General features: G+C 34.6%; 1 protein-coding gene across 2 annotated transcripts in view; it reads left to right on the top strand.

The window, feature by feature from the left end:
* The window catches only part of LOC141297784 (poly [ADP-ribose] polymerase tankyrase-2), a 34,203-nt gene extending 7,393 nt beyond the window's left edge, over positions 1 to 26,810 (top strand). The window contains exons 10-27 of one of the 2 annotated variants that reach the window (XM_073828236.1): positions 1,522 to 1,613; positions 1,705 to 1,783; positions 2,542 to 2,713; positions 6,021 to 6,100; positions 6,187 to 6,332; positions 7,693 to 7,858; positions 7,995 to 8,214; positions 9,801 to 9,910; positions 12,762 to 12,950; positions 14,963 to 15,209; positions 15,296 to 15,378; positions 18,098 to 18,218; positions 20,779 to 20,876; positions 21,153 to 21,227; positions 23,943 to 24,048; positions 24,357 to 24,543; positions 24,742 to 24,898; positions 26,013 to 26,810. In XM_073828236.1, the coding sequence (XP_073684337.1) occupies positions 1,522 to 1,613; positions 1,705 to 1,783; positions 2,542 to 2,713; positions 6,021 to 6,100; positions 6,187 to 6,332; positions 7,693 to 7,858; positions 7,995 to 8,214; positions 9,801 to 9,910; positions 12,762 to 12,950; positions 14,963 to 15,209; positions 15,296 to 15,378; positions 18,098 to 18,218; positions 20,779 to 20,876; positions 21,153 to 21,227; positions 23,943 to 24,048; positions 24,357 to 24,543; positions 24,742 to 24,898; positions 26,013 to 26,072 (2,388 nt within the window). In that variant the 3' untranslated portion in view covers positions 26,073 to 26,810. The remainder of the gene's footprint in view (positions 1 to 1,521; positions 1,614 to 1,704; positions 1,784 to 2,541; positions 2,714 to 6,020; positions 6,101 to 6,186; positions 6,333 to 7,692; positions 7,859 to 7,994; positions 8,215 to 9,800; positions 9,911 to 12,761; positions 12,951 to 14,962; positions 15,210 to 15,295; positions 15,379 to 18,097; positions 18,219 to 20,778; positions 20,877 to 21,152; positions 21,228 to 23,942; positions 24,049 to 24,356; positions 24,544 to 24,741; positions 24,899 to 26,012) is intronic. The other variant, XM_073828237.1, reaches the window with a different exon arrangement.
* Positions 26,811 to 27,668: the final 858 nt, after the last annotated feature.

The raw sequence follows: 27,668 nt of genomic DNA, 5'->3' as shown, positions 1-27,668 counted from the left end.
CTGAATAAAAGTATTAATTTCACTCTCTGTCTCAAAAAAAAAAAAAAAATCACACTGACCCTAAACTTTTGATCTGTATTTTTTTTTTCTGGAAATTTAACAAAAATATTTTCTTATTTAACTCTAAAGCAGTGGTCTCAACCTTTTTTCCATAGGACCCTTATTTTATCATTAAACTTTTATAACGTCCACCATAAAAAAAAAATCAGTCGTTTGTAATAAATGTAACAACAGCCGAAGCATTAAAATAATGACATTAACGGCAATTGCTGGATTTTAAATAAACAAAAATTAATGTTGGTTGGATGACTACAACATAACATGTTATCTACTAAAATGTAGTACATGGTAAAATAAAAAAAAGTTTTAAGATGATAAATCTTACATTTTTAAGAAAAGAGATTATTTATTCAAAATGAGTAATTATGTTATTTTTTTCTGCTCTGTTTGTTTGAACAAAATTGTAGGGAAGCCTGTTTCCACCACTGAATAAAAAAGGTTATTACGACTTTTTTTTCTTTCAAAATTGCGTAATAAAAACTTGCAGTTGCCAGTTATAAAGTCAGAATTGTGTGATATAAATGTACAATTCTAACTTTTTTCTCAAAATGAGAATGATATAAACTCACAATTGCGAAAAATAAAGTCAGTATTACGAGATAAAGTATTACAAGTTTATGTCTCGCTGTTCTATACCTAAGTTTATGTCACACAATTCTGAGAAAAAAGTAAGATTTGCGAGTTTATATATCGCAATTCTGAGAAAAAAAGTCATGTTTTCAATCTCAAGAAAAAATGTCAGAATTGTGAGATAAAAAGTCACAATTACCTTTTTTAATAATTTTTTTTATTTAGTGGTGGAAATGGGAAATGGAAAAACAGCAGAGAGCTGAATAAAAAATGTAAATCCACTGTTTGCCAGCAGGTGGCGCTTGTGGAACAGCAGAAATAGAGCTAAACGCTGTAAAAAAAAAAAAAAGCAGCACTAAGCGTATAAACACTGCTTTATTAGGTAGTATATAGAGGAAAGCTGAAAAGAAAATGGCATTGAAACTTTCCGTTCCCTTCAGAGATGCATTTATGTAATTAATTAAATATTTTAATTGATAAAAAATGTCCAGCTTTCCGCCATATTTTCCACACAAAGCAAAATCAACGCTGCATGCTGCGCCTACATGAGAGTGTTGCTAACTTTAACAGTATTTACAAAGTTTTTCAAATCTTTGCAATCAAATATGGTTTTAATCACAGTTCAAAGTTTAAAACCAGCAATACTAACCATCTGGATCTTGGTTTATCATCATAATCTAACAGTTTCAACCCTACTTGAGGCCACTTGTAAATCTTTAGTAACCCTCAGGGTTGGGAACCACTGATGTAAAGTCTCAAAACATTAACTGTAGAAATCATATTTCCAGCTCTAAAATCCTATCTGAACACAGAGCATTCAAAGAACATTTTTGATGAGGGTTGTATAGCACTTGAAGTGAATAAAACGATTTCTGTGATTGTCTTTGATAGCATTGTGTCTCTAAGTCGCCATATCCCAAGAGGAAACAGATCTGTGAATTGCTGCTCAGGAAAGGTGCCAATGTCAATGAGAAGAATAAAGAGTGAGTCACTCAGTCACATTGTTCAAAGGATTTAGCAAAGGATTTTGTATCATATTCAGTAATGACTTGTGGATCTTTATCTTTCATGCAGCTTCCTCACACCTCTGCATCTTGCCGCTGAGAAGTCCCACAATGACATCATCGAGGTGTTGGTGAAACACGAGGCGAAAGTACGTGAGATTTTTCACAGCTGCAGTGAGACTTAATTATACATAGGCGTCACAGATGTTTTTTAACATCACGTTTATTTTGCCTGCCTTTAGTTAGTCATCAGGATTTAAAATACTGAAAACTATGGTTGAACATGAAATCTAAATTGGATCATTTAATTGTTTTAAACAAGTTTGGTCAGGGCATGTTCTAGTGACTTCCAATGTCCCCTGTATGTTTTCTCTTGATGAATATCCAGTGACTCTTAGAAATACATCACAGTTGTATAATGTGTCTTTTAGTTTATAAAAATAGAGAAAAATCATTTGAACTGATTTTAATACTTTAATATGTTGGCATATTAACATTATATCATTATTAAAATATACATTGTTTTACTGTAAATACATACTACACTGCCGTGCAAAAGTTTGGGATTAGTATGATTTCTGCATTTATTTGATGAAAAAAAACAAAAAAACAGTAATATTTTGAAATATTATTGCAGGTAAAAATAGTGGTTTTCTATTTTAATATATTTTAAAATGGAATTTAATTTATTTAATTTTTTATTATATCTGTATTTTTGATTAAATAAATGAAACTTTGATGAGCACAAGAGACTTCTTTAAAAAACATTAAAAATCTTACTGATCTCAAACTTTTGAACGGCAATGTAAATCCATTGTAATGTTCTGGCAACCACATCTGCTGTTTTGTACTGTAAATTATGCAGATTTCAGATTTGTCCGCATGTTGTTGTTGTTGTTTTGTGCAGGTGAATGCAGTAGATAACCTGGGTCAGACGGCGCTGCACCGCGCGGCACACTGTGGCCATCTGCAGACATGTCGTATGCTCCTAAATGCTGGATGTGACCCGCTCATCACCTCCCTACAAGGCTTTTCAACATCCCAGCTCACCAATGAAAGCATTCAGGAGATACTGCAAGGTGACATTTAGTTAAAATTCACCATTTACTCACCCTCATGTCCTTTCTGACTATCTGACTTTCTTCTGTGAAACAAAAAAAAAATAAAGCAGAATATTCATGCTAATTTATTATCCATTCAAAGTATTTGGTATTGAAAAGATCAGCTTAATTTTTTTTTTTTACCATGGTATAAAGCAGGGCTGGATGCTTACTTTTTTCCCCAAGGATCACATTCTCCTGAGATGACAAATTTATGAGCGCATTAGTATTCATTCGTTTTAAGCACTATTAGTCGCACATTTATTAATAAACCATATAAATCATTATAATGAGCCTTTAATTGTCTACATAGCCTAATAAGCGTTCAAGTGCACACAAAAAAGCATGTCACAGTGCACCGGCAGATATAATAATTATGAATGGGTCAGGGAAAGCCGCAAGGTAGAGATCTGCATTCCCGCGAAACCCGACCAGATTTCTTGCGATGCGGGAATAAATTTCCAAATAAAAGCGGTTGCGGTCGGTAACGCTGGTGTAATTTGAACGGGAGCGGGCGGTAACAATATCCCGTTCCCAACGTCTTTTCTGAACAGCAAATCTGCACTTTACTCATTCTTATCGAGCACCTGTAGGCTACAGCCTGCTCTCAAAACTGTTATGCACTCGCTACACTCATGGACCAGTGCTTTCTGCTTCATGCATTTTATTGGCAAGGTCTCATAGGCGCGGAAAGTGGGAGTGTTTTTTCTGTGTTTGCAACTGTTTATCAGTTTATCAGCGTTACTCCAGAGCACAAAGCCAAGTTTGGAGTGGCAAAATCTTCATAAGGTTATGCTCACTGATTTTTCGCAAACAGTGTGGTGTCAGTGTCTTTTTTTTTCCCTTTGCCACAACAACTTATACTACTGTTTTGGCAATTAAAATGGTTCAGTTATGGCAAAGTGGTTATAATTTCATTTCTTTTTCATTAAGTTCATTTAGAAAAAAAACAAAAAACGTTCGGAGCATTTTTTGTTCGTTAAACGTAGCTTTTTTTCTTAAAGTAACGACCAAGTGGCCGGCGATTCTGGAAACAAGAACTAAATTTAGCGGGAACGGACGGGTCGGGAAGAAAATTATTCTAAGCGGGCAGCGGGTGAACAAAGCGTGAATATATAGCGGGAGCGTGTGGGTGCGGAATAAAAGCAAAGCAGTCCCACTAAGACCTCTACCGCAAGGAGACTGCATTAATGTTTTAACAATTTATTAATAAACTAGTGCTTTCTTTGTTTTTAGCTTAAAGGGATAGTTCACCCAAAAATGAAAATTTGATGTTTATCTGCTTACCTCCAGGGCATCCAAGATGTAGGTGACTTTGTTTCTTCAGAAGAATTTCAAAGATTTTTAACGAAAACCAGTGCAGTCTGTCAGCCAAATAATGTGAGTGGATGGGCACCAGACCTTTAAAAGTAAACAAAAACATGCACAGACAAATCCAAATTACACCCTGCGACTGGTGACGATACACTGATGTCCTAAGACATGAAATGATTGGTTTTTGCAAAAAACTGAACAGTATTTATATAATTTTTTACCTTTGATACACAGCCACGTCCATCTGTCCTGAGCACAAGCTTTTAATCTGGCTCGTTACACGTGTACGCGCTCTGGCGTAGGATACGCAAAACGTCGGAAGGGGAAATCGGTGAAAAGTCCCGGATGAGTTTGCGCAAGCAAACGTAATCTTTTAGCTTTAAATTGGTTTGAACAATCAGGATAAGTGCAAGTAATTACCCTTACCATGAATAGCCGCTATACCCACAATCTCTGTGCAATGTGTAAACAATGAGTGTCGTATACAAGCGACAGATCGCTTCCGCCGTTTGCGTATTCTACGCCAGAGCGTGTTCACATGTAACGAGCCGGATGATGAGCTCGTGCTCATGACAGATGGACGTGGCTGTGTATCAAAGGTAAAAAATGATATAAATTATGTTCAGTTTCTCGCAAAAAACGATCGTTTCGTGTCTTAGGACATCAATGTATCGTCACGAGCCGCAGGGTGTAATTTGGATTTGTCTGTGCATGTTTTTGTTTACCTTTAAAGGTTTGGTGCCCATCCACTCACATTATTTTGCTGATAGACTGCACCGGTTTTCGTTAAAAATCTTCGTTTGTGTTCTGCTGAGGAAACAAAGTCACCTACATCTTGGATGCCCTGGGGGTAAGCAGATAAGCATCAAAGTTTCATTTTTGGATGAACTATCCCTTTAAGAGATGAAGTCGGCGACACCGACTCGTCATCTCCGCAGTAGTGACACGCCTGTATATACGGATGACGTAATCTGAAAATATTTGTTTTCTATTTGAATTGGTTCATTTGCAAGTAGACATTTCACTCTCTATAGATATATTTTTCTTGTCTGTACAAGCTCAAGTTCACAGAGATGGCAGAAAGCACACCCTGTTTGCTTTAATTATTTTACAAAAGAACAATGTTTTATCTTCGTTCACACAAATAAACTTTACAGATTCAAAAGAAGTATTACTCTTATCTGTATGATGGAGTATTTTAAGAGCAAGTGACCGCACTGGCGCCTCCATCTGTAATTTTAAATAAATGAGTGTGCTATTTTTTCAGCTTTCACACTTCACACAGACACTTGAATAACACACATTTTTCTAGATTAACATTCGATTGAGCTGCCATGTAAAGTTGCTACTACATACATTTTTCAGATGCAAAGCCATGAGGTCAATTAATGACAGATGAGTGTTTGGATATCCTGTCTGACACACTGTATATTACCACATAGACCAGCCATTACCGATCTGTCTTTTCTGTCTTCGGATTGCGTGACTTCATCACATGCTGTGGAATTTTTTTTCTTTAATAAAATTTTAGTCAACCAAACCTCTTCTCGTCGACTAACGATTAGTCGATTATTAGAGGGCAGTCCTATGAAACCACTGAACATGCAACAGCACCACATTTTTACTTTGGAGCATGTAGCGCTCATTTTTATTTATTGATATCATTGCCGTTTTAAGTTTAATGATCACATTAGGCTGTATGACGATTCCTAATTTTCCGTCTTCAAATTTAAGAGCTCTTAAAGTAATTTTTAAGAAATTTTTATGCCATTAAAATATTTAAGACTTTTTATAATCGTAAAGTTCAACTACATTTTTTTTCTTCAGGGGCTTCAATTTCCACATGCTCCATTTTACAGTTCTCACATCTGTTTCTAGTCTCAAGTGCAACTGAAACACTTACACTTTGAGCCTGTAAAGTGCTAAAGTGCCATGCTTGCAGTTATAAAAAATATATCTTTTTTAATTCTAGAGGGAGCATTTACAGGAAACTCAGATACAGACAGGCAGCTGTTAGAAGCCTCTAAATCAGGAGATCTGGAAGTCGTAAAGGTGAGGTAGTTGTAAAATCATTATTAAGTTGATTATACCAAATTTCAACATTAGGCCTGACACAGTGTTTTTACCTTTCCATTTAGAAACTTTGTACTCTTCAGAATGTGAACTGTAGAGACGTTGAGGGAAGGCAGTCCACACCTTTGCATTTCGCTGCGGGATACAACCGTGTGGCTGTGGTGGAGTATCTGTTGCAGCACGGAGCCGATGTACACGCCAAAGACAAGGGGTGAGATGAGAACCTCTGCAAAGCCACAGCAAAATAAATTATATTTTTTCCAGAATTGACTAGAGCTTGCAGTCTGAATTGAGCAGGATAAGTGTGTTTACAATAAAATAATACAAAAACAATGAATAGACAGCATCTTACTATTTTACTAGCTGCATTTTCACAAACGAATACCTCCTGTGTGGAGGCCCAAACTTGCAGAAATAGAAAATAAATAATAAATTCAGGAATGTAGTAATAGGATAATAAATAATGGAACATATGACTATGCTAATAATTTTAATTACATTTTTTCTTATTTATTTATTTATTTTTGTATATATTTTTACCTTTTATTTAGTTTTTTATTGAGTTTTTATTTTTCTAATATTATATTTATTCATTGATTTTATTTTATTTTTAATTTCTGCAGATTTGGGACTACATACAGTGGTGCTGCATTAAAATAATAATAAAGTACATTAAGTATAATATATGTAATATGAAGTTTATTGAAATAGACACATACATGTTCCTCTCATTAAACAAACATGCACCTTGTTTAATAAAATCCAAATTTCATTAAAAAAATTCTAATAAAAAAATCCAAATAAATTATTTTTTAAGAGTACAGCCACACATTTATTTAAAAAAATATGTGTATATTTATTATGTATATATAAATAGACACACGTATATATTTAAAAAATATTTATTTTTAGATTAAAAATATTTATTTATAGATTATATATATAAACTATATATATATATACATTACCATATTGTTAATTAATATATACGCGTATGTGTGTGTATTTATATATACATTAAAAAAAATTCATAGTACACACACATATAGTATGTAAAAAGCAAACTTTTATTTTGAACGCGATTAATCGTGATTCATTGTTTGACAGCCCAATCATCAGTATAAGCTATAAAAATTATAAATAAATAGTAAAACATTAAAATATATTCCAAAAATAGTATTGTCTTATTTAGTTACTACTGTAATGAATATTAGAATTTCTTGAATTATATCCACCTTTTTCTTCAAGGTGGAAGTACGCCTATGGGCTGGTTCATTATCCGGTTCATTATCCGCTATAGAGAAATAATGAGAAGAATAATAACATGCAGTAAATGGTAAAACTGTTTGCACTACAAAACAGTGTGTTCATAATTGAGATAATACGTTAAAATAACATGGTATAACACACTAATTTGCAATATCAAGGAGCAAAACAAGCTGTTTTTGATGCAGATGAGACCGGAAGCCTCACCCATAAAATTTACAAAAGATGCACCCGTTCTTACAGGAAGAAAAAGGTGGATAAGAAACCCAAGTTGCAGCTCATAAAGCTGTTTTTGTGTCTCATAGTGGTCTGGTTCCCTTACACAACGCCTGTTCCTATGGCCATTATGAGGTGGCTGAGCTCCTCGTCCTTCATGGTGCTGTGGTTAACGTTGCAGACCTGTGGAAGTTCACCCCACTGCATGAAGCGGCTGCCAAGGGCAAATATGAGATCTGCAAACTGCTGCTTCAGGTATTGAAGACCTCAGATTGAGCTCCATTGTTCAGTTGTCGAACTGAATCATTTAAATCATTTCCACTATCAATGGCAGCAAACTTTGCTTAGTGCTATGTTCTCTGCAGTATAACGAAGTACTTCTCTAATACAGCATGGTGCTGACCCGACCAAAAAGAACCGTGATGGAAACACACCTCTGGACCTGGTGAAGGATAGAGACACAGACATTCAGGATCTGCTCAGGGGCGATGCAGCACTGCTGGACGCTGCTAAGAAAGGCTGCTTAGGTCGTGTTAAAAAGCTTTGCACTCCAGACAACGTGAACTGTCGAGACACGCAGGGACGGCACTCCACCCCACTGCATCTGGCAGGTAGGTGTGGATCAGAGTATAATGCTTTTACTTTCTACTGTATACGTACACAGTGGAAAACTAGAATATGGATTGGTTTTATGGTGCAAATAGTCATAAAAAATGGCTTGGTCAATGAAGATGATCTGCAAAATGTTGCTTATTTATCTAGATTAATTTTAATTAAGCATTTGGTCTGTTTCAGCACTTTTCATATATTTTGTGTAGAACTGTAAAAAGAAGAAAATCAGGAAGCAGGAAGTGCATTTGAAATAAATGTGTAAAAATTTACATTTATTTATTTTTTATTTGTGTCCCTGGATCACAAAACCAGTCATACGGGTAATTTTTAAAAGAAAAATGAGATTTATACATCATCTGAAAGCTGAATAAATAAGCTTTCCATTGATGTATGGTTTATTAGGACAATATTTGACTGGAAAATTGCCTTTAAAGTTGCCCAAATGAAGTTCTTAGCAATGCATATTACTAATCAAAAATTAGTTTTGATATATTTACGGTAGGAAATTTACAAAATGTTTTTCCTTAAAGGAGTAGTTCACTTTCATAACAAAAAATTACAGATAATGTACTCACCCCTTTGTCATCCGAGGTGTTCATGTCTTTCTTTCTTCAGTCGTAAGGAAATTATGTTTTTTGAGGAAAACATTTCAGGATTTCTCTCCATATAATGGACTTCTATGGTGCCCCAGAGTTTAAACTTCCAAAATGCACCTCCAATGGCTCTAAAAGATCACAGCCGAGGAAAGAAGGGTCTTATCTAGCAAAACGATAGTTATTTTCTAAAAAAAAAAAAAAAAAAAATTATATACTTTTTAACCTCAAATGCTCGTCTTGTCTAGCTCTGTGTGTACTCTGTGTCGAAATTAAAAAGTATATAAAGTGTAAATGTTTTTAGAAAATAACCGATTGTTTCACTAGATAAGACCCTTCTTCCTCGGCTGGGATCGTTTAGAGCCATTGAAGCTGCATTTAAACTGCTTTTTAGAAGTTCAAACTCAGGGGCACCATAGAAGTCCATTATATAGGGAGAAATCCTGAAATGTTTTCCTCAAAAAACATAATTTATTTACGACTGGGGAAAAAAAGACACGAACATCTTGGATGACAAGGGGGTGAGTACATTATCTGTACATTTTTGTTCTGAAAGTGAACACCTCCTTTAATATCCTAATGATTTTTGACATAAAAGTAAAATCGATAATTATACAATGTATTGTTGCTATTGCTACAAATATACCCATGCTACTTAAGGGTCACATTTAATTAATATAATTGATTTGACCCTGTTTTTATTAAAACTTATGACAACCTCTATTTTTATTTTATGCGTATTTAACATTTCTGTGCAAAGCCCTGTATGAAATCATATAGGCTTCTTTTAACCAAGTTTAATATGAATAAATTGACTTAATTAAACTGTATGTGTCAGGCTTACACTGTGCATAACATGAACAATATTTCAACATTTTGTGATCATGACAGTCCTATTCTGTGTTCAAATAAAAAAATACCTGAAATATGAAATAAAAAATTTTAAAAGGAGATGTTCATGATGCTGGTGTTTGTTATTTGTGTATAATTAGCTGGCTATAATAATCTGGAGGTGGCCGAATATCTGCTGCAACACGGGGCAGAGGTGAACTCTCAGGATAAAGGTGGTCTCATTCCCCTCCACAACGCTGCATCATACGGGGTGAGTGCTGCTCAGCAAAAGGTACATACATACATGACAAAAAAAGTCTTTCTGAAACATGACATAGGGGTGAGTGAAAACTATTTACTTACCCCCATGTCAGCCAAGATGTTCATGTCTTTCTCTCTTTAGCAAAAAAATTAAGGTTTTTGAGGAAAATCTTCCAGGATTTCCCTCTATGTAGTGGCACTTCTGCCTATGTCACACATGCGTGACTACGTAATGCATGAGGTCAAGCTAGTGCAAGATGAGCATTTGTGGTTAAGTGAATACATTTGTATTTTTCTTAGAAAATTACCCATCGTTTTGCTAGATAAGACCCTTATTCCTCGGCTGGGATCGCATAGAGCACTTTGAAGCTGCACTGAAACTGCAATTTAGCCCTTCTTCTCGTTGGCCATCATTGAAGTCCACTATATGGAGAAAAATCCTGGAATGTTTTCAATTGTTTCAAACCTCAATTTTTTTTACTTAAGAAAGAAAGGCCACTTGGATGACATGGGGGTGTATAAATTATCTGGAAATTTTTTTATCTGGAGGTGAACTTCTCCTTTGAAATAGTCTCTTTGGTTCCTTCTGAAAACTATGGTTTGGTTTAAAATGAGCAAAATGTAAATTTTCATGCAAATGTTGGTTCATATTGGTTTGTGCTGAATTTTATTTAAAAAAAAACAGTTCTGCTCTGCTAATTTGATTGGTCATGCTACATTCCACATTACACAAATGTAAAATAGAGCTGGCAATATTTTGTCTGAAGTGTAAGTTATGTAGGGAATAAATGACAACAAGGTGGTAATGTGGCCACGACACAAAGCAATAAGTATTTTTCAATTATTTCACATATACACGTTGCTCAGACATGAAAATTGTTTGTCATTTTTATACTATTTTTATACCAGTGTTTGTTATATTTGTTTGCTGGGTCAGTACGTTTTGGCTCTTTTGCTGTTGTAGGCTCTAAGGACTTTTGAAAGTCTCAAAACTCAAATAATTTGGAGAAGACCTATAAAACTGTGGTCATGCATATAAATCATGCATTCTTCAGCTCTGTGGTATTAATGCTGTGTGATGAATTTATGGATTAATATATTATTTCACATATTAATAGTAATAATATATTTTGACTTTTTTATTTTATGTACAGTAGGCCAATTTTAATGTGATATTTGTAAGCTCTTTCTGGTTTATTAACCACAGTTAAACAACTTGTTTTGTTCAATTGGGAAAGCAGATTTGTATACATATTTTTGCTTGTTTCATTTAATCACAAAAGTCTGGTGGACTAAAGTATAAAAGTTAACTGAGTTTTTCTCTCTCAACCTTTTCCCTTTTCCCAGATATCTGCAATATTGTAAAAATGCTTGTTTGAAAATTAATGTTATTATTTTTTACCCTCATGTCTTTTCAAACCTGTATGACTTCCTTCTATGTGGGGCAGCCGTGGCCTAACGGTGTGTTCACACGGGGCGTAAGCGTCAACGCTTAACGGAAGGCGTGGCTGACGTTTATGGTCATAGCAGCGTCAGCCAATGAAATGCTGTCCTTGAACAGGATGAACGTGATTGGCTGCCGCCTGGCCACTGTATTTGCATAGAGCGATCTGATTGGCTGACGCGGCGCTTCACTGGCCAGTGAAGCGCCGCTGACGGATCCACAATTCTTTTCGGCAACGCTTGACATCACCCACTCAAAGTCAATGGGAAGCGTTGACGCTTACGCCCCATGTGAACACACCGTAATGGTTAGAGAGTCGGACTTGTAACCCAAAGGTTGCAGGTTCGAGTCTCAGGTCCAGCAGGGATTGTAGGTGGGGGGAATGAATGTACAGCACTCTCTCCACCCTCAATACCACGACTGAGGTGAGTCCCTTGAGCAAGGCACCGATCCCCCAACTGCTCCCCGGGCGCCGCAGCAATGGCTGCCCACTGCTCCGGGTGTGTGTTCACGGTGTGTGTGTGTTCACTACTGTGTGTGTGCACTTGGATGGGTTAAATGCAGAGCACAAATTCCTAGTATGTGTCACCATACTTGGCCTCACTTCACCTCCTTTCCTTTCCTCCTTTCCTTCCTTCCAAGGAACATAGAATTTTTAAATAATGTTCACAGTCTTGTTTGGATTTTTCATCCATACAATGAACAGGAATAAATGATGTTGAACACCAAAAACATACTTGTTGTATGTGACCCTGGACCACAAAACCAGTCTTAAGTAGCACGGGTATATTTGTAGCAATATCCAAAAATACATTGTATGGGTAAAAATGATCCATTTTTCTTTGATGCCAAAAATCATTAGTATATCAAGTAAAGATCATGTTCCATGACGTTATTTAGTAAATTAAAACTTAATTTCTGATAAGTAAGATGCATTGCTAAGAACGTCATTTGGACAACTTTAAAGGCTATTTTCTCAATATTTAGATTTTTTTTGCACCCTCAGATTGTAGATTTTCAAATAGTTGTATCTCAGCCAAATATTGTCCTATCCTAACAAACCATACATCAGATGATGTATCAATGTTCTTATGACTGGTTTTGTGGTCCATTGTCGCATATAATAGTGATACAATAACTATGTGCGAAGAACAGAACAAAATATTACTATTTTCACAGCTCTCATTTGTGCTTCAGTATGTTCATACTTGGAAGAAAGACATTCATACAGGTTTGGAAAAACACAAGGTTTTTTATTTGAATTTTATTCATCAGATTTCATAATAGCCGGTTGGGGAAGGGAAAAGGTACAGTGCCGTTTGGCAGCCATGCATACACATTCATGCAACGACATTCGCCAGAAAGTGAAAGAGACACCAACCCGAGAGCACGACTGCTCCCATGTGTTTCATTGCAGCATGTGGATGTGGCCGCTTTGCTCATCAAGTACAACGCATGCGTCAATGCCACAGATAAGTGGGCGTTCACTCCTTTGCACGAGGCGGCGCAGAAAGGCAGGACCCAGTTGTGCGCGCTGCTTCTAGTGCACGGGGCCGACCCCACGCTCCGCAACCAGGAAGGCCAGTCGCCGCTGGACCTCGTGACGGTATTCACTCTCTGTGTGTGCTTATTGGACAAGACACCTTGGGGGAAGAAGATCGTTCTCCTTCTCACCTACTGCCTATCTACCTTTTTTTTTTTTCATTTTCTGCACCTCTGATGCAGTTAGGCCTTCTCAATCCAAACTTTTAATCATGCCAGGGAGAATTATACTTGTGCCATGACACCTGTCTGTTTTATTTGGTTGGTGTTTTTCTTTTCATTTGTTCAGTGCTTGAGGAGGCTTACTGATCATTTCATGCACCATTGCCTGACAATACTGCACATTTGCACAAGCAGTGGATGTCTGGAGTGGGAAAATATGCCTGTTTGATGCCTGGAGAAAGATATTTGAGGGATAGATTAACCAAAAATGAAGTCATCATTTATCCAAGACGGTTTTTTTTTATATCCAAAGAGTTAATTTTGTGACGAGTTGACGAGTGACAAATTTTTATCATTTATGCAGTACCAGTCAAAAGTTTTTGGACAGTAAGATTTTGAAGTTTTTTTGAAGTCTCTTCTGCTCAACTAGACTGCATTTATTTGATCCAAAGCACATCAAAAACTGTAAAATTGTGAAATATTTTACTATCTAAAATAATTGTTTTCTATTTGAATATATTTTAAAATTTAATTTATTCTTGTGATTTCAAAGCTGAATTTTTAGCATCGTTACTCCAGTCACATGATCCTTCAGTAATCATTCAAAAAAAAAATCTGATTTGCTGCTTTAAAAAATATATATTTATTATAACTATGACAGTTGAGTAGTTTTTCCAGGTTTCTTTGATGAATAGAAACTTCAGAAGAACAGCATTTATCTAAAATAGAAATCTTTTGTAACATTAAAAAAAAACAAGCTTTTGAATGGTAAAGTGTATATTACAAAAGCTTTTCAGATATTTTCTGAGATCTTTTGATCTTTCTATTTATCAAAGAATCCTAAAAAAATTACTCAACTGTTTTAAATATTGATAATAAAAATAATAAATGTTTCTTGAATGGCAAATCAGCATATGTGACCCTGGACCACAAAACCAGTCATAAGGTTAAATTTTACAAAACTGAGATGTATACATCATATAAAAGCTCAATAAATAAGCTTTCTATTGATGAATGGTTTGTTAGGATAGGACAATATTTGGCCGAGATACATCTATTTGAAAATCTGGAATCTGAGGGTGCAAAAAAATCTAAATACTGAGAAATTCACCTTTAAAGTTGTCCAAATTAAGTTCTTAATAATGCATATTACTAATCAAAAATTACATTTTCATATATTTATATTAGGAATTTTACAAAAAATCTTCATGGAACATGATCTTTACTTAATTTCCTAATGATTTTTGGCATAAAAGAAAAATCAATAATTTTGACCCATACAATGTTTTTTTGGCTATTGCTACAAATATACCCCAGCGACTTAAGACTGGTTTTGTGGTCCAGGGTCACATATTAGAATGATTTCTGAAGAATCAGAAATCATTGAACACTGAAGACAGGAGTAATGATGCCGAAAATTTAGCTTTGATCACAGGAATAAATTAAATTTTAAAATATATTAAAATACAAAGCAGTCTTTTTAAATAGTAAAAATTTTTCACAAAAAAAAAACTTCTAAGAATCTTCTGTCCATAACCTTTTGACTGATAGTGTATGTAAAATTCATATAAACATAAAAAGTTGCTGCATTTCACTTTTTTTCTTATATTGTGCAGCCGAAGTCGAGACAGTTTGGTTTGTTTTGGGAGATGACAGACTCTATTTTTGGTGAACTATCCTTTTAACCGTGGGTGCATGCCAACAGTTTGCTTGTTTGAAATAAGCTGTTCTCACTGGTCTTGTGTATGAATGTTTTTTTATTTGCGTTTTTCACACTCTACATGCTTGAAATGTGATTGACACTTACATACGTTTGTAACTAAATGCAACAGTCAGTTGCAGACTTGTCTGTCTCAAGAAGTTGGATGTCACTTACATCAGGATTTTCTGACGTTGCCCTGTGTGTCTCTCCAGGCGGATGATGTCCGAACTCTCCTCACGGCAGCCATGCCCCCTTCAGTGCTGCCGGCGTGCTATAAACCCAAGGTTATCAGCGTCTCGACATCTGTTGGAGTGGTGCCTTCAACTCTCAGTTCAAGTCCCACACCGCTCTCTTCAAACTCCAGTATGGACGGCCAATCTGGGACCTTCCCTGAGCTGAACACTCTTCTACCGCCTTCTGGAGCTGAAGGAGCTGTAGGCATAGAGATGAAAGAGGAGGGTAAGTTTATTCAAGATTAGTGTCTGTGTTGTAGGAAACGTTTGATGACTACTGAAAGTTTTCTTTAACCTCTGGTGTTTTTTCAGGTCTAGCTGTAGAGTTGAGTATCAGCCAGTTCCTTCACAACCTGGGATTGGAGCATTTGCTGGAGATCTTTGACAGAGAGCAGGTACTTTCTTCTGTTTTAGTGTGTTATAGTCGAGACCAGCTTTTTTTGAGTCCAAGCCCAGGCCGAGACCTGAGTATGTTGAGTCCGAGTTGAGACAGAGTTCACAACATGTCCAAGACCTTGAATGGTTATATGGTGTTAGACTCAGACTTGAGACTACAACACTGGTTTATTATCATAAAACTCGATTTGGGAAACCTGCTTTAAAACTTTTATCTCACAAAACTGAAAGCTACTTATAATTTTAAATAGAATAAATACAGTAAAGAAATTGTTTTTAAAAAGTAGCTAACTACATTTAAGTTACTTAAGATGTCCATGTCTTACTTTCTTCAGTCATAAAGAAATTATGTTTTTTTAAGTTAAACATTAAAGGATTTTTCTCCATATAATGGACTTCTATGGGGCCCCCGAGTTTGAACTTCCAAAATGCAGTTTAAATGCAGCTTCAAAAGGCATTTAACTTTTTAACCTCAAACACTAGTCTTGTCTAGCTCTGCGTGAACTAAAAAGTATATAAATTGTCAATTTTTTTAGAAAATGACAGATCGTTTCGCTAAATAAGACCATTCTTCCTCGGCTGGGATCGTTTAGAGCTCTTTGAAGCTGCATTTAAACTGCATTTTGGAAGTTCAAACTCGGAGGCACCATAGAAGTCCACTATATGGAGAGAAATCCTGAAATGTTTTCCTCAAAAAACATAATTTCTTTGCGACTGAAGAAAGAAAGACATGAACATTTTGGATGACAAGGAGGTGAGTACATTATCTGTAAATTTTTGTTCTGGAAGGGAACTAATCCTTTAAGGAGGCAGTTTTTGTTGTATATATGGAAGAAGAAAATTAACCATCGAGTGTTATCATTTGTAATTTAATCAGAGCCATATTGTTGCTGGCACAAAATCATAAAGACATTTCAATCATGAAATTACTATTGTTTTGCAATAATAAGTGCAGCTAGTAGTAATATTACGTTTCTTTGAAATGCACATGTAAAGCACTGTCATGCCGATAACATTTACTTTTTATTGAGCAAAAACCTGATTTTTATAGGGAAAATGTTGAATATTCTATTCTATAGTACCATACAGAACTGACTGACAGCTTTAGTGATTATAAAGGAGCACACTTTATTTGCTTTCTATGTAATTCAGTCAACAATTTGCACTTTTTGATTTTCATCAGACTTTGAACTCCATACTTAAATACAAAAAGTGTCAAGCTTTGACGAAAATTGATTTCTTATAATATAATATAATATGAGATGTGCGCTCAGTACTTCGCATGCGCACTGGCTGATCTAGCCTGAAAAATAAGCTTTTTTAAGCGCTATTGGAACACAAGGAACCATATTTATGAGGCAGTTTTTGTCGGATTTCATTGGTGATTTCAAATATGAATTTAATCGCAAGCTAGGCGAACAGTTTTGGAGAATTTGATGTTTCCCCATTCAAAGAGATAGGAGCTGCACTTGCATGCCCGAGAGCTGTTTCAAAGATGGCCGCTGAGTGGAATGACTTGCTTTAAAGGGACTTTGCCTACGTTTAGGTCAAAACTGGACATTTCTCTAAGTGATGCATAATTCACATTTAAAAACAACATCTTAACAGCTGTGTATGCGCTAAGAATGCTCTTCTATGAAGGCATGTGTGTGTAATATGGACAAAATAATCACATTTCCATTCTTTTAATTTTATTTTATTTTGGTCATTGTTTTCTATTATTCACACATTGCATTCAAATTTGTATTTCAGTGTTCAAGACCACATTTCAGAATTAAATAAAATAGAATGAACTGCTTGATAAATAGAAGTGTAATGTCATGTCTCTAGAACAGACAAAAAGCAGATTAATTAGAATTTTCATAAAAATGAATTTGAATTTGAATATAAGGGTTAAACAAACGAATATTGTCTTCTGGGAAACATGTAAGTAGATTCTGAAAGGCAATACTAAATAAGAAAAAAAGATATTTATGCAAAATAAAAATTCTGTTCAAAAGTTTACACCCCTGGCTCTTCTTCGGAAACACCAGTGAGCATTTGAACCTTCTGAAATAGTTGCATATGAGTCCCTCAGTTGTCCTCAGTGTGAAAAGATGAATCTCAAAACCATACGGTCATTGTTGAAAAGGATTCAAATACATAAAAATGCTGAAAAACGAAAAAATTTGCGGAACCTGAAGCATTTTTCTGAAGAACAGCAGGCAGTATAATTGTTCAGGATCAAACAAGGGACTCATGAACAACTATCACTAAACAAAAAACACAGCTGTGTATTATTCAGGTAACAACAGTATTAAGAATCAAGTGAATGTAAACCTTTGAATGGGGTCATTTTTTTATAATTCGACTATTATTTTCTCTTGTGGACTATGCGTAAATGTTTTTTATGTGATATATCTTATTCAGGTCAGTACTAAATGAAAAATAACATGCATTTTGTATGATCCCTCTTATTTTGGCAAAATAATTAACATTAACTTTATGTGAAAAAGAACTATTTAGAATAAACTGAATCAGACTCCAACACAACATATTATATTCTGCTGATCTTTATTTAATTTCAACCAAATACATACCAAACTTACCTCTAGGACAATGTTTAGCAGGCTAACTGAAATGTTGTGAGGAACAAGTTGTAGAGTAACCACTGATCTGTGGGAGTAATAGATTAGTCACATGCCTAGAGGTGCGATTAATATGAGTCTGTGTCTTTAGATAACTCTGGACGTCCTGGTGGAAATGGGCCACAAAGAACTGAAGGAGATCGGCATCAACGCTTACGGTCACAGACACAAGATCATCAAAGGAGTGGAAAGACTTATTAGTGGACCTCAGAGTAAGAGCTGCTTCTCCTTTCATCCACAAGAGTTCATCTGAGAGAATCCTTAATTAGAGACGGGGTTTAAAGACCACTTTGATCTTGTTTCCTCTAAGATTTCTGCTTAACTTTGAATTTTTTTTTTTCTCAGGACAAGCTGTTTTTTATTAAGGGGGTCATATTATACAGTTCTTAAGGTTTATTTGTTTATCCCAAGGTCTAATTAGTACTTAGGAAGCACATTTCCGCCAATGAATAAAAAATATAAAAACGAAAATTGCGACTTTTTATCTTACAATTCTGATTTTTTTTTCAACTACGAGTTATAAAGTCTTAATCTGAGGAAATTTTTTTTTCTTATTTTCCTTGCCATTCTGAGAAAAGTCTGAGAAAAGAAGTGAGTTTATAACAGGCAATTGCGAGTTTAAATCTCGCAATTCTGAGAAAAAAAGTCAGAACTGCAGGTTTATATCATACAATTATTTTTTCTCAGAATTGTTTAAATCTCGCAATTCTTTTTTTCTTGCAATTTTGAGATTATATCTACCATTTCTGACTTTTATATCACAGTTCTTTTTATTACTTTTTAACTTTTTTATTCACAATTATTTTACTCGCAATTCTGGCTTTTTTCTTGCAATTTCGAGTTTATATCTAGCAATTTAGACTTTTTTTCTTAATTTTTCAAATTTATATCACAATTCTAAAAAAAAATTTTACTCGCAATTCAGACTTTTTTCTTACAATTTTGCTATCTGACTTTTTCTGAAAATTGTTTAAAACTCACTTTTCTGAATTTATTTCTCAGAATTAAGTTTATTTCTCGCAATTCTGAGTCTGAATTTATTTCACAGGATTTCGGGTTTATAACACAATTCTGAAATTTTTTTACTCGCTATTCTGACTTTTTCTCAAAATTGTTTAAATCTCGCAATTCTTTTTTTCTAGCAATTTTAAGTTTATTTCTCGCAATTCTGACTTTATTTCTTAGAATTTCGAGTTTATATCACAATTCTGAATTTTTTTTACTCACAATTCGACTTTTTTCTTGCAGTTATGAGTTTATTTCTAGCAATTCTGACTTTTTTTCTCAGAATTGTTTAAATCTTGCAATTCAGAATTTTTTCTAGCAATTTTAAGTTTATTTCTCGCAATTCTGACTTTATTTCTCAGAATTTAGTTTATATCCCACAACTCCGACTTTATTTCTCAGAATTTAGTTTATATCACAATTCTACAATTTTTTACTCGCAATTCAGACTTTTTTCTTGCAACTTTGAGTTTATATCTAGCAATTCTGACTTTTTTTCTCAAAATTGTTTAAATCTCACTTTTCTGAATTTATTTCTCAGAATTAAGTTTATTTCTCGCAATTCTGAGTCTGACTTTATTTCACAGAATTTCGAGTTTATATCACAATTCTGATTTTTTTTTACTTGCAATTCTGACTTTTTCTCAAAATTGTTTAAATCTCACAATTCTGACTTTTTTCTAGCAATTTTAGGTTTATTTCTCACAATTCTGACTTTATTTCTCAGAATTGAGTTTATATCACAATTCAGAATTTTCTTACTCGCAATTCAGACTTTTTTCATGCAATTTTGAGTTTATATCTAGCAATTCTGACTTTTCTCAATTTGTTTAAATCTCACTATTCTGCATTTATTTCTCAGAATTAAGTTTAAATCGCACAATTCTGACTTTTTTCTCGCAATTTTAAGTTTATTTCTCGCAACTCTGACTTTATTTCTCAGAATTTCAAATTTATATCACAATTCTAAAAAAAATTTACTCGCAATTCAGACTTTTTTCTTACAATTTTGCTATCTGACTTTTTCTGAAAATTGTGTAAAACTCACTTTTCTGAATTTATTTCTCAGAATTAAGTTTATTTCTCGCAATTCTGAGTCTGACTTTATTTCACAGAATTTCGAGTTTATATCACAATTCTGATTTTTTTTTTACTTGCAATTCTGACTTTTTCTCAAAATTATTTAAATCTCGCAATTCTTTTTTCTAGCAATTTTAAGTTTATTTCTCACAATTCTGACTTTATTTCTCAGAATTCGAGTTTATATCACAATTCTGAATTTTTTTTTACTCACAATTCGACTTTTTTCTTGCAGTTATGAGTTTATATCTAGCAATTCTGACTTTTTTTCTCAGAATTGTTTAAATCTCGCAATTCTGACTTTTTTCTTGCAATTTTCAGTTTATATCTCGCAGTTCTGAGAAAAAAGTCAGAAATGCGGGATAAAAAGTCGCAATTACCTTTTTATTTTTATTGACTGACGGAAACGAACTTCCATAGCTTATACTGTTAAAGAATGTTAAAAAGGTTTTTAACACCAAAATAACTTTAATTTTATGCTGCATTTTTAAAGCTACTTACTCTGCATTTCTTTTTTATATAGCTAATATTAATGTGTGTGATTTAATTGCAGTTAATTAATTGCTGTGTCATGTTGAAGAAAATTCATTGACAGCTCGAATACAAACTGTACAATAACTATGCTTTTGATTTCTCATTATATGACCTTATTAATGATCTAGCTGATGCTTTACATCCCTATCACAGGTTCAAATCCTTACCTGACCCTGAACACAACCAACAGTGGAACAATACTGATAGATCTGTCTCCAGACGACAAGGAGTTTAAGTCAGTTGATGAGGAGGTAGTTACTCATTTCATAATATGTTGTGCTACTTTTTTCAAATGATTATCATTTTTCTCCTTATGCGTCATCTGCAAAATCCCTGGAGATTTTGTTAAAAATAATTCCAATCTTGTTATCTAAAAGTGTACCAGGAGAATCCAGTAATAGATGTACATGTTCAAGTGGCTCATGAAGCCATACAGACTAGTACCAAGCAGCTAATTATTAAAACACAAAGGACGTACTTTGTTTACTAGGTTTCTCTTGTGTCTTCTGTTTTGTGTCTCTGAACAGATGCAAAGTACAATAAGGGAACACAGGGATGGCGGTCACGCGGGTGGGGTTTTCAACAGATACAACATTGTAAAGGTAAGAGATATGAATGCCTCACTTCATATTTGATCTTTTTTTTTTCTATTAGGCTATTTTTATAATGTAATAGCTTAGTTTCCACACAGTTTCCTTGCCCCTGCGGGTCTCTTTGCACATTGCATTACTTCTAGGGTTTCCAACAGATTTGTTTTTCCTGAGCTGGAAAAATAATGCAAATTAATACAGTTTCACAATTTATTGGTATTTCGGTTAACAGGGAGTTCATGCAGTTCATTTTGGCTGAAAGTTGCTAAATGCATACATGTTTAATTTTATAGTGAATATTATTTTTTTAGTCATGCACTGTTGTAAAATATTGTTTTTTTTTTTAGTACAGCTAAATTTAATTTGTGAGCAAGTCATATTTTTGAATAATTTGGTTGAATGCCATTATTAGCAGTTCACTTTAGAGAAATTAGCCAACAAGTCAATACTTTCATATCAACTCAAATGAATGCTGACATCAAACATTTGGATTTACACCAAAAACTAGTGTAACAAAAGGCATTTTTATGGTTCTTTGAAAATGCACATTTCTTAGTACAGTTCAGAGAGTAATGCAGTCACATTGGTGAAAGTTTGTAGATTAAAAAGATCCATTGTATGTTGTCAATACTGTAGCGAAGCTTGACGCACCGTTCACACAGAAATTACTTTCAAACCAAGTAGATTTCTGTTGGTTGACAGAGAAAATCTGTGAAAAACCTGGAAATCTTTCACCCTCGCACAAATTTACCAAAATTACCCTATTGAAATAGATTTTGCTTGCCAAATTAATTGAATAACATTAAATGTGACTACATCTTAAGACCTGCACAAGAAAATCTTTTTAACATTTATATTTTTTTAACATTAGTTAATGCATTGGACATCATAGACAAACAATGAATGCTATTTTTACATAATTAATTACTCTAGATTAATGTACATTTCTACATATACAACACATTGTTTTATAAATTAGCATTAGTTATTATTATTAAAGGAGGAGATTTTCTTTCTTTAGTCGTAAAGAAATTATGTTTTTGAGGAAAACATTTTAGGATTTCTTTCCATATAGTGGATTTCTATGGTGCCCGTGAATTCTAACTTCCAAAATGCAGTTTAAATGCAGCTTCAAAGGGCTCTAAATGATCCCAGCTGAGGAAGAAGGGTCTTATCTAGGGAAACAATCGGTTCAAAATCTTTAAAATTTTACAAATCAACTTCAAAATCATCCGACATCACGGCAGAAGTACCAACCCAGTATTTACAAAGTGAACGTGCAAAGAAGATTAAACGGCCTTTACAAAAAAGGTAAAACAGCGATGTAGGGCGATTTTGAAGTTGGAGGAGAAAATTAGATGGGAGTTTTTTTTTTACATGCCCTAACTGTCATGACCCGGAGTACACACAGAGCTAGACAAGATGAACATTTGAGGTTAAAAAGTATATAAAGTGTATTTTTTTTTTTTAGAAAATAACTGAGCGTTTTGCTAGATAGGACCCTTCTTCCTGGTCTGGGATCGTTTAGAGCACTTTAAAGCTGCATTTTGGAAACTTGCGGGCAACGTAAGTCCAATATATGAAGAGAAATCCTGCAATGTTTTCCTCAAAAAACATAATTTGCTTATGACTGACGAAAGAAAGACATGAACATCTTAAATGAAAAAGGGGCGAGTAAATTATCTGTACATTTTGTTCTGGAAGTGAACAGTTGATATTTATAAATTTAAAGGGATAGTTCACCCAAAAAATTTAATAAGCCCATGATTTACTCACCCTCAAGCCATCTTAGGTGTATATGACTTTTTTCTATCAGATAAATACAGACGGATTTGATTAAAAAAATGTCCTGGCTCTTTCTTTTAAGTTTATTTCTCACAATTCTGACTTTATTTCTCAGAATTTCGAGTTTATTTCACAATTCAGAATTCATCCATCATAAAAAGTACTCCACATGGCTCCAGGGAGGTTAATAAAAGCCTTCTGAAGTGAATCAATGCATTTGTCTAAAAAAATATCCGTGTTTAAAACTTTATACAAAGCAATCTCTAGCTTCCTTCAACTGTTGTATGTGCATTCATGAGAGAGTGGCATTCCAGCGGATGAGGTAGGACGTATTTGAATGCAGTGATGAACGCAGAAGCGCAGACGAGACCAAAACAAAACACCAGTCACAACTTAGAAGTACAAAATTGGGGATTGTAAAGAAAAATGTCAGAGGATTTTGATTTAAGCCAAGAGAAGACTGGCTTTCCTTTGCTGTAAACAAGTACTCCAGTGCCCTACATCATCCGCTGGAATGCCACTCTCTCATGTACGCACATATGACAGTTAGCAGAAGCTAGAGATTACGGTTTGTAAAGATTTAAATATGGATTTTTTTCTTACAAAAATGCATCGATTCGCTCCAGGAGGCCTTTATTAACCCCTTGGAGCCATGTGGTGTACTTTTTTATGATGGATGTATGCATTTTACTGGACTTAAAAATCTCAACACCCATTCACTGCCATTACAAAGCTTGGAGGAGCCAGGACATTTTTTAATGTAACTCTATTTGTATTCGTCTGAAAGAAGAAAGTCATATACACCTAGGATGGCTTGAGGGTGAGTAAATTATGGGGTAATTTTCATTTTAGGGTGAACTATCACTTTAACATGATTGTAGATTAAAGAATGTTACCAAATTAAAAACTGGAAAAAAAAATTTTTTTTTTGTTTTTGGTCAGATCCAGAAGGTGTGCAACAAGAAGCTGTGGGAGAGATACACCCATCGCAGAACGGAGGTTTCTGAGGAGAACCACAACCATTCCAATGAACGCATGCTTTTCCATGGTGTGTGAACCAAGGCCTAGTTTCAAACCACTGCTATTCTTATTAGGACTGCAAAAGCTAATAGATCAAATCAGTAATGAAAATATTAACAGTGAATTTGGTAATCAGTTAATCACATCTTCCTACTTTGCACAAAAAAAACATCTCCCAGTCACATCACTTTATTTAATTAATTATTGTGTAACCCTCTTACATCCGATTAATCGAAGGAGTAATCGTAGATTAATCGATTGTTTAAAAAATGATTAGTTGCAGCCTAATTTTCATCAGTAGAACCTTGAGGAAATGCCTTGATTCTGCTTCCCCAGGGTCACCGTTCGTAAACGCCATCATTCACAAGGGCTTCGATGAGAGGCATGCCTACATAGGAGGAATGTTCGGGGCGGGGATCTACTTTGCGGAAAACTCTTCCAAAAGCAACCAATACGTTTATGGAATAGGAGGAGGAACGGGGTGTCCTCTTCACAAGGACAGGTCATGCTACATGTGTCAGAGGTGAGATGAGATCCAGTTACAGCGCACCGAGGCCAGGCCTCTCATTTAAGTGGCTTCACGTTTCCCAGCACAATGTGTTTTGTCAGCAGAGTGTTGCCTTGTGGTGTTATTTTCCAAAGCCTTGAAGAGAAATTGATTTCCTATTTCCTTTCTAAAGTGCTCATGCTTTTGTTTCTTTGCTTCGTCTACTCCTCCCAGGCATCTTCTGTTCTGCCGTGTGACTTTGGGGAAGTCTTTTCTGCAGTTCAGCGCTATGAAGATGGCCCACTCGCCACCAGGACACCACTCAGTCACTGGCCGGCCCAGTGTCAACGGTCTCGCTCTGGCTGAGTACGTCATCTACAGAGGAGAGCAGGTACTACAGAAGCAGGGTTCAGACATGATGCAGCATTCACAACCCATTTTAATTTGATTATATACAGTTGATGTCAAAAGTTTACATTGCAGAATCTGCAAAATGGTAATTATTTTACCAAAATAAGAGGGATCATACAAAATGCATGTTATTTTTTATTTAGTACTGACTTGAATAAGATATTTCACATGAAAGACGTTTACATATAGTCCACAAGAGAAAATAATAGTTGAATTTATAAAAATGACTACGTTCAAAGGTACATATACTTGATTCTTAATACTGTGTTGTTACCCTTGTTTGTCCTGACCAGTTGAACTGCCCACTGTTCTTCAGAAAAATCCTTCAGGTCCCTTAAATTTTTTGGGTTTTCAGCATTTTTGTGTATTTGAACCCTTCCAACAATGACTTTTTAATCTGAGATCCATCTTTTCACATTGAGGACAACTGAGGGACTCATATGCAACTATTACAGAAGGTTTAAACACTCACTGATGCTTCAGAAGAAAACACAATGCATTAAGAGCGGAGTGAAGATCAGGGTATTTTTAACATATTTTGTCTTCTGGAAAACATGTAAGTATCTTCTGTAGCTTCTGAAGGGCAGTACTAAATGAAAAGAATATGATATTTAGGCAAAACAAGAAAAATGTACACATCTTCATTCTGTTCAAAAGTTTTCACCCCCATCTCTTAATGAATTTTGTTTCCTTCTGAAGCATCAGTGAGCATTTGAACCTTCTGTAAAAGTTGCATATGAGTCCCTCGGTTGTCCTCGGTGTGAAAAGATGGATCTTAAACTCATACAGTCGTTATTGGAAAGGATTTGTGGGACCTGAAAGATTTTTCTGAAGAACAGCTCTGCTGTCCTTTAACTGTTCAGGACAAACAGGGGACTCATGAACAACTATCACTTAAAAAAATGTGAAATATCTTATTCAAGTCAGTACTAAATAAAATATAACATGCATTTTGTATGATCCCTCTTATTTCGGCAAAATAATTAACATTTTGCAGATTCTGCAAGGTGTATGTAAACGTTTGACTTCAACAGTATATGTGAAGTGAAACAAGTGAAACTAACACTGCTTTTGTCATTTTTTTTTATCCCAAGGCTTATCCTGAATATTTGATCACGTACCAGATCATCAAACCAGACAGCTCTTCAGATTAAAACAACAGGAACAGAAACACATGGCTTATTCCATCTCGGAGGAGAGAAACTGCTTGTTTATTGCATGCATTTATTTATACAATGTATAATTCTTTTCTCTTCCTACAGCTGTCTGCTTTTGTCTTATTTACAGCAACTTATTAATCGAATTTCAGACGCAACAAGCCTCACCGGTTCAGTCACTTACACTGGTTACAGAACTTCCTGTCACAAAGTTTAACTTATTTATTTAACAAAGACAATTGTATATATTTTGTACTAATTGATTTATTGTTTGTATCATAAGAGTTGTATGCCTTAGTTGTAAATGTTTGCCACTATGCTGCAGTTTTCAATGTGAATACAGGGTCTTTTAAAGGTTATTTGAAGTTGAAAACATCCAGTGTTGAGGATAAAAATTATTTACAGGATGAGAGGTAATCCAAGTATCAAATTAACTTACAGTGTCCTCCTGTCTGTCATTCCCTCCATAAATGCAAAACTGGTGTTACACTGCTGAACGAGAAGACAAACTTAGTATTCATTTCATTCTCACTCTGCAATGAATAAGGTGCTTGCCCGAATAGGTTCTGGGTTTCGATATGAAAATGCAATTTTATGTCATACTAGTCCAGGAGTACTTGTACTCTGTTGTGCATGAACGTGTCAAGTTTTTCTCTTGTAATGTCATGTTTAAGATGTGTCTTTCAAACAACAGCGTCAATAACATTACGAACAATTAAAAAGACGCTTTTATCAGTCTCTTGTCAACTTTAGCTTGTTTCAGCATCTTAATTTGAGCATTTGTGATACTAACAAATGTCCAACAGGGGGCACTATTATATTTTGTCCTAAACTGAAAAGCCAAAACGTTCATCCTTATGGCAAGCCATTTTAGCCTAAAATATACTCATTTTTACTAGTAAGAATTTCAATTAGAGAGCTGTCTAATTCAACTGTTACTAGTAAGAATTCCATGTAGAGAGCTCTCTAATTCAATTGTTACTAGTAAGAACTAAATTAGAGAGCTCTTTAATTCCGTTACAGAGCTCTGAATTAAACATATCTTTAATGTGTTTTTTACTAGTAAAAATTGAATTGTTGGAGCTCTGTAATTGCATTTTTACTAGTAATAATTAAATTAGAGAGCTCTCTAATCGGAATTGTTACTAGTAAAAACTGTATTAAAGAGCTCTTTAATTGGAATTATTACTAGTAAAAATGGATTTAAAGAGCTGTCTGATTGAAATTGTTACTAGTAAGAATTCAATTGTAGAGCTCTCTAATTGAAAAAGAATGTTAGTCAATGGAGACATATGACTAGTAAAAATTAATTTGTAGAGCTCTCTAATTGGAACTGTTACTAGTAAGAATTGAATTAGAGAGCTTTCTAATTATACTAGTAAGAATTTAATTAGAGAGCTCTCTAATTGACATTGTTACTAGTAAAAATTGAATTATAGAGCTCTCTAATTTAATTGTTACTAGTAAAAATGCAATTACGACAAGAAACACTTGCTAAAACGGCTTGCCATACATCCTCACAGAGTACTGTTATGGTATCAGAGGTAATATTACAAAAACAGCGTGTTTGTCAGAAACAAATCCATCATTAAG

This window comes from Garra rufa, chromosome 22 (genome assembly GCF_049309525.1).
Source record: "Garra rufa chromosome 22, GarRuf1.0, whole genome shotgun sequence".
NCBI lineage: Eukaryota > Metazoa > Chordata > Actinopteri > Cypriniformes > Cyprinidae > Garra > Garra rufa.
Note: the sequence above shows the minus strand (reverse complement) of the source record. Positions and strands in the feature narration are given on the sequence as shown.